This window comes from Rhipicephalus sanguineus, chromosome 4, assembly GCF_013339695.2.
Source record: "Rhipicephalus sanguineus isolate Rsan-2018 chromosome 4, BIME_Rsan_1.4, whole genome shotgun sequence".
Lineage (NCBI taxonomy): Eukaryota > Metazoa > Arthropoda > Arachnida > Ixodida > Ixodidae > Rhipicephalus > Rhipicephalus sanguineus.
Genome location: NC_051179.1, coordinates 2,556,503 through 2,564,334, shown reverse-complemented (window position 1 = coordinate 2,564,334; position 7,832 = coordinate 2,556,503). Strand labels below are relative to the sequence as shown.

Sequence of the window (7,832 nt, the reverse complement as noted above, 5' to 3'; positions counted from 1 at the left end):
CGTCATTGAAATGCTAGACTTCACCACGAACCGATGGTTAACGGTGCCTTCGTTTATTGCAAATATGTCGAGAGCACCGTAGCACCGTCGAGCAGCATGACGCAAAATTGACGTCGGCGGAATTACCAGATGGCGCCCTAACTTTTCCGGTTTGCTCAATAGCCAATCAGCGCGCACCAAAGGCGATACTTTTGCGATTGTCGCCTTTTGGGAATACGGGCCCAGGCAGGCGTTGTGCCCCTTGTTATGATCGCCCCCCTTCTCCCCTTCGCTGCGGGGCGCCGGGACAGAGTAAAGGAGGCAGCCCCGCTTTGCACCGAGAAGAAAAGGGAGAGGACGCGCTCTGCAGCTTCGCACGAGGGGTTCAGCTCGGCTCGCTGTCACACCATTATCGCCGGAGTCGAAATGCGACACCTCGCGCCTTCGTGTCCCAGGAAGAGCCGCGACGCTGAGTTTCCCAGAATACGGGGAAGTGCGCTGCAGCGCCATGTATCTCCCGGTGACAAGACGTCTGTGCTCGGGTCCGCGCCAGCTGCCGAGACCCATGCTCTGGGGCGAGGGGGAAGCCTGGCCTGCGGCCGCCGTTCGACACCGCGGGTGGTCAGCGAGCAGCGAGACGATGGACTCGCCGCATCCCGCCTGCTGGAGGCCTGTTTTCCGCGAAGACAAGAACATTACGCGTGCGTCTGTGTGCGCGCGTGGTGGGGGCGGTGCCCGCGAGGTGACCAGCGAAGATCGTGGCCTGATTGGCGGGAAACTTTGTCCCCCATTTCCCTAGTTCTAACATCTGGGGACTGCGGGGTGTGTAAAAGGTGCCATCGAAGGCATGATAGAGAGATCGGGAACCAACGTTGAATCTGGACAGTTGTAAATAAATCTCTGGTACTCTTCATCGGCTTCATGTACGGTTCCTCCAACAGCAGCGCCTCTCGAGGACGAGGTTTTCGACCGCCTGCCTGAACGCGACGGAGCCAGCGCAGTCGCGAGGGCCTCTAAAACAACAACACTGGTGGCAGCGGACGGGATGGACCTGGTGACATGGCACTGCATTTGCGGGTGAGCGTTCGGTTTTTGCATTGAGATTTGCCAGGCTTCAGATTCTGGGTTAATAGTTTGAATTCCTGGGAATCGACAATTGTTGGGTGCAATTTCGTTTGTTTAAGCACCAGTGAGAGGGCAAAGCCAGTGCTTAAAAGCAGTGACCATGGACCTGAGGAAGTTGCGAAAGGGAGAATTGTTGCTGCTGTGCGAGGAGTTGGAACTTGAATGTGAGGAAGCCATGAAAAAGTGCGATCTATTGAAAAGAATCGAAAGCGGTAATGGGGCGGAGAACATTCTGATTGCTTGGGAACTAGTTCAAAAGACTCTGAAGGAGGAAGAAATTAAGAGAGTGTACGAAAAAGAGAAATCAGACAGAGAGGTAAGGAAGCTAGAGCTAGAAATCGAGAGACAGCGCTTAGCGATTCAAGGAGCGTTAAGCGGCACTCCTGGCAGAGCAAGCGAAGGAGAATCCTATCGTATGGACAAGTGGATCCAACCATTTAAGATGGGGGAAGATATAGGCTTGTTTCTAGTGCAGTTCGAGAGAACTTGTGAAAAGGTGAACTGCGCTCCGGATACGTGGTCGCAGAGGCTTTTGACGTTGCTGCCCTGTGAAGCTGCGAATGTTGTGGCGAGGCTCGATGTAAGGGATGCGGACGACTACGAGAAAGTTAAGTTGACCCTCCTAAAAAGGTACCGCCTCTCTACAGAAGCGTTCCGGCAGAGGTTTAGGGACTCAGCAAAAAAATGGAATGAGGACTATGCAGAGTTCGCATATGGGCTGAAAACCAACCTCATAGAGTGGCTGAAGAGCGCGGAAGTTTACGAAAGCCGTGATAAGATCGGTGAGTGCATTTGCCTAGAGCAATTTCTTCAGCGCATTCCCCAAGCAATGAAACTATGGATACAGGATCGAGATGGGGTTGACACGGTCGAAAAGGCAGCTGAACTGGCAGATGAGTACGCGAGGCGTAGAAAACTGAACGTGGAAGAGGGCCATGCCGAGGGCGGAAATATTTTCCCACTAAGAAACCTGCACAAAATAGAAATCTAGAGCAGGCAGAAGCCCCTAGAAAAACCCCAGAAAAGGCTCAGCACTCGGACGAGAGTGGTTCGAGATTGGAGGCGGCCGAAAAGGCAACAAAAAAGGAATTCGAAGCAAGACCGCCTTTGAGGTGCTACAACTGTCAGGGGTTCGGGCATATTTCAGTAAAGTGTAAGAAGCCACGTGTCGTGTTCTCATATGTGGACAGCAGCGAAGAGAACTTGGAGCTTCTTCGGCCGTACCTGCATGACCTTAAGGTTAATGGAGAATCCTGTAGAGTGCTTAGAGATAGCGCCGCTACCACGGACGTCGTGCACCCGTCCTATGTTGCCGCCGATGATTTCACAGGGGAGGTAACGTGGATAAAGCAGGTACTAGAGGAGCACAGTGTGTGCTTGCCAATGGCAAAAGTTACTATTTCCGGCCCGTTCGGAGAACTCGTAACAGAAGCTGCGGTCTCGAAAATGGTGCCATTAGAATACCCCTATCTGTTTTCTAACCGATCTGACCGGCTGTTGCGTGAACGTGGTCAGAAATTCGGAGAGGGAAGGGTGCAGGCGTTGACCCGATCTAAAACCCGTCAGCTTGCCGCACAGCTAACGCAAAACTCGGGAGCGGGCACACCTGAAAGTGAGCAAACATATCCGAAATCGGTAGAAACGAGCGAGGAAGAATCTGGATTTAAAACGGGTGAACCCGAGGAAGTAATCCTCGAAGGCAGCGGGTGCGCGGATGCTGAAACGGAGGAACCAGCATCGGAGAGTGACGGGAAGGGTTTGCTGCTGGCGCCGGGATCGCTTAGTTTTGAGAAGCTTTTGCAAGTAGATAGAGGGTCCCTAAGTGCTGAGCAAAAGAAAGACCCCAGTCTAGCGCGTTTGCACCTCACGGCCAAGGAGGGAATTGCTAGACGCAACATCACTATGCACGAAAAGGGCGGACTTCTGTATAGACATTACAAAGACCAGAAAGGCAAAATTCTTGACCAGTTGGTAGTTCCCGAAATGTACCGCAGGGATATTCTCAGTCTGTGTCATGGAAATGGATGGTCGGGACATCTGGGCGTGAAGAAAACAAAAGAAAGGCTTCTTATGGAGTACTATTGGCCAGGGTGTTTCAAAGACGTAGAGCTGCTGGTGAAGTCATGCGATGCATGCCAACGGGTTGGAAAGCTGGGCGACAAATGGAAAGCCCCTTTGCGACTCGTTCCACTCATCACGGAGCCCTTCCGGCGACTTGTGATTGATACTGTGGGACCTTTGCCGAAATCAAAGTCAGGATACAGATACCTGCTAACGATGATATGTCCGGCAACTAAGTTTCCGGAAGCGATTCCATTGAAAGAATTGAGCTCCTCTGAGATAGTGGACGCTCTGCTGACAACCTTTTCACGCATCGGTTTCCCCACCGAAATTCAGGCCGATCAGGGAACGGTGTTCACCAGTGCATTGACAACCACGTTTCTCAGAAAGTGTGGCGTGAGGCTGTTACACAGTTCTGTATATCATCCCCAATCCAACAGCGTAGAGAACTGCACTCGGTACTGAAAAGGGTACTACGTGCCTTGTGTTACGAGTATAGAGAGGACTGGGAAAGCTGTCTGCCCGCCGCTCTCTTTGCATTGAGAACCGTCCCACATGAGGCTACCGGGTTCACGCCGGCGGAGCTGGTGTACGGGCGAACTCTCCGATCCCCTTTGCTATGTTACGAGAGTTGTGGGAGGGAACAGGAGAGAGCCAGACCGTCGTGGCTTATGTACTGCAACTTCTGGAGCGTCTAAGTGTCACGCGTAAACTGGTTGAGGAAGGCATGAAAGCAGCTCAGGAAACCGCGAAGGCGTATTACGATAGAAATGCGAGGCGTAGAACTTTCAACGAGGGCGACAAAGTCATGATCTTGCGGCCCTCGCGGAAGAACAGGCTGGAAGTTCAATGGGAGGGGCCAGTAGAGGTAGCGCATAAGCTTTCGGAGACGAACTATGCTTTGCAAATGCCTGGTCTAGGAAATAAAATTAAGATTTACCATTGCAACTTAATGAAACCGTATGTCGGGACAGCACAAGTTGTCAGCATGTTGTTAAATGTACAGGAGGCAGGGGCGTAGCAAAGGGGAGGGGTTGGGGGGGTTCAAACCCCCCCCGAAATTTTTCAGTTTTGCTTGCGTATATAGGCACGCACACATACAAACGCACGCACGAACATACATAAAGTATGGTTGAACCCCCCCGAAAAAAATTTCTGGCTACGCCCCTGACAGGAGGAAATGGCTGACGATCTCCCAGCGTTGGGAGCGGATACATGCACAGAGCGCAGTGCAGAGGAAATTCTGGCTCTCTCGGCGAGCCGTGGAGTTCTCGAAGAGCGACAGTTAATGGACCTGAAAGAAGTGTTAGGTGAATTTCGCGACAGCTTTAGCGGAAGGCCGGGAAAGACAAATCTGATGACTCACGAAATTGAGCTAACGTCATCCGAGCCGGTCACATCGAAACCTTACAGGGTTTCTCCAAAACAGCATCAGATCATTGAGGGTGAAATAAAGCGTATGCTAGAGCTTGGGGTGATTGAGCCGACGGAAGCTTGTGATTATACCTCACCCATGATACTGGTGCAAGTGCCGGGTAAAGATCCGCGTCCTTGTGTCGATTATCGGAAATTGAACACAATCACCAGGGATCAGCTTTACCCTATACCGAACATTGAGGAACGGGTCGAGAGAGTAAGTGGCGCTAATTACATTTCGACACTTGACTTGGTAAGGGGATACTGGCAAGTGCCTTTGTCAGAGAGTGCCAGCCGTTATGCAGCATTTATTTCTCCGGTGGGCACATTTCGGCCTCTTGTGCTAAGCTTTGGACTTAAGAATGCACCATATAGCTTTTCAAAGTTAATGGATACTGTACTCAAAGATTTGCACGACTATGCCGTCCCGTATCTCGACGACATAGCCATCTTTTCGAAAACGTGGAAAGAACATGTGGCACACTTGAGAACTGTGTTGACAAGGCTGCGTGAGGCGGGACTCACCATAAAAGCCGAAAAATGCAGCTTCGGCTGTTCGCAGGTGACATATCTGGGTCACGTGGTGGGACGAGGGACCCGGAGTCCGTCCGAACTCAAAATGGGGCCTATAGCTGAGTTCCCGCGGCCTCAAAACATGCGAGATATTCGCTCCTTTCTGGGACTGGTCGGGTATTACGAGCGGTACATACCCGGTTATTCTCAGATAGCAAGCCCACTGACAGATGCGCTGCGAAAAGGAAAACCCGAAAGAGTAGCTTGGGATGCCGAGAAAGAAGGTTCATTTATAGACCTTAAGAGATTGTTGATATCAAGGCCAGTGCTGAGAACCCCTGACTACACTAAGGAATTTGTAGTGCAATGTGACGCGAGCGACAGAGGATTGGGCGTTGTATTAAGTCAGGTGGGAGAGGACGGAAAGGAACATCCCATTCTCTATGCAAGTCGCAAGTTAACAGTGAGGGAAGAGGTGTACAGTGCCTCAGAAAAAGAGTGCGCATGCCTAGTATGGGCGGCACAGAAATTGTCCTGCTACCTGTACGGAGCGAGGTTCACTTTCGAGACGGATCACTGTCCGCTAACTTGGCTGCGCCAAATGTCAAACAAAAATGGACGCTTGCTCCGATGGAGTCTTATCCTCCAAGAGTACAACTTTTCCGTCCGGTATAAAAAAGGTAAAATGAACGGAAATGCCGACGGACTTAGCAGATTAGTTTGATTGGTAAAGCGGAAGCCTTTACTTAACCTTTGGCTTGATAATGTTCACGTTGCCGTTGCCTAAATAGTTCCCAAGTTGGTTTACTTTAATACTTGTAGTGACGATTTCGGTTTTCGTGAAACTTTCAAGGGGAGGATGGTCACTTGCTTTATTTTAAAATGCCTCTCACTGTTCAAAATTTTAATTTGTCTTTTGAACACTGTTTCTTGAGCCTGGTAGGTTGAAAGCAGAATCCGAATGCTTGTGCGCGGTGTGGCGTTGTGGCGCCGGGATCGTTCTTTCTGCTGTTTCCCTTTGTGTGTGGTTCTTCTAGCTGCGTGTCTGCAGTCATCGTCGACTCCAAGCCACTCTTCATGGCCAGCAATTGGGATCCTGGCCATTCGAGAGTTTCCTGGCCCCGGAGGAGCTGTTATGATCGCCCCGGTCTCCCCTTCGCTGCGGGGCGCCGGGACAGAGTAAAGGAGGCAGCCCCGCTTTGCACCGAGAAGAAAAGCGAGAGGACGCGCTCTGCAGCTTCGCACGAGGGGTTCAGCTCGGCTCGCTGTCACACCATTATCGCCGGAGTCGAAATGCGACACCTCGCGCCTTCGTGTCCCAGGAAGAGCTGCGACGCTGAGTTTCCCAGAATACGGGGAAGTGCGCTGCAGCGCCATGTATCTCCCGGTGACAAGACGTCTGTGCTCGAGTCCGCGCCAGCTGCCGAGACCCATGCTCTGGGGCGAGGGGGAAGCCTGGCCTGCGGCCGCCGTTCGACACCGCGGGTGGTCAGCGAGCAGCGAGACGATGGACTCGCCGCATCCCGCCTGCTGGAGGCCTGTTTTCCGCGAAGACAAGAACATTACGCGTGCGTGTGTGTGCGCGCGTGGTGGGGGCGGTGCCCGCGAGGTGACCAGCGAAGATCGTGGCCTGATTGGCGGGAAACTTTGTCCCCCATTTCCCTAGTTCTAACATCTGGGGACTGCGGGGTGTGTAAAAGGTGCCATCGAAGGCATGAGAGAGAGATCGGGAACCAACGTTGAATCTGGACAGTTGTAAATAAATCTCTGGTACTCTTCATCGGCTTCATGTACGGTTCCTCCAACAGCAGCGCCTTTCGAGGACGCGTATTATGATTTCCTGGCGCGTCAGCGCACGCGAGAGAGAAAAAAGAGAGAGCGAGGAGGACGCCAGCGGCTCCTCCGCGACCGCTTGCACGCTATTGGTTCTCCTCTTAGGGTCACGTGGCTGGGCACGCGCGAGCATGGAGGAAGGAAAAGGAGAGGCCCTGACGTCACATTCGTGACATGCGTTTCGCCGGAGTAAGGGCTCTCTCGCGAACAATAGATGACGTCACTGCTACGTCACTCACGTGTGACGTCACTTGAAGACTTTTTTTCCCTAAGTTGGTTTTGACTTTTCCCCGTGTCGCCACGGAGTGCCTAGTATGTCACGTGCTTCATGAATTTCGTCCCTAATGTCCTAGTGTCATCTTCACCTCCGCCGGCGCTGTCTCCGCGCACGTGTCACGAAGTGTCGTCGGCGTCGTCAAGTAGCCGCAAAAGTCAATACTCCCACGAAATGCGACGGTTGTGGCGTTGGCCTGTCTTCACTGGAAAAATATGTGGAGCACCACATCGCAGCGCACAAATTCGCCGCCGACTACGTGCAGCTAAGATAAAGGTGAGTACCCATCCTGTTTTCAGTTTATAGTTGTTGGAAAAGACAGTGTCAGTGCATTTTTATCATCTTTTGTGGTGAGGCTGTACAGCACATGACCGCTTCCACGTGCATTCACTGTGCCAGCTAGTTATAATTCGCATGTGCTTGTCGCGTAGAAAAAAAAAAGAAAACAAGTATGCACAGAGGCACTAATTTTCACAATTTGCTCGATCACACTGAAAGTACTGCCGCTTGCGTCGCTTTTTTGTTTTCCCTCTAAAAACAAAGCAGAGCAAATATGTCCGGTGGATACATGATGTGTTAAAACAGGTGAGCGCACAAGACAGGGACAGTGAAAACGACACATAGAGCGCTA

General features: G+C 51.9%; 1 protein-coding gene across 1 annotated transcript; it reads left to right on the top strand.

The window, feature by feature from the left end:
• Positions 1-1,204: 1,204 nt before the first annotated feature.
• Positions 1,205-6,277, top strand: LOC125758190 (uncharacterized). Its single transcript, XM_049415049.1, has 3 exons — positions 1,205-1,287; positions 2,295-3,333; positions 6,146-6,277. The coding sequence occupies exons 1-3, from the start codon at positions 1,205-1,207 to the stop codon at positions 6,275-6,277; spliced, it is 1,254 nt and encodes a 417-aa protein (XP_049271006.1).
• The last annotated feature ends 1,555 nt before the right edge of the window (positions 6,278-7,832 follow it).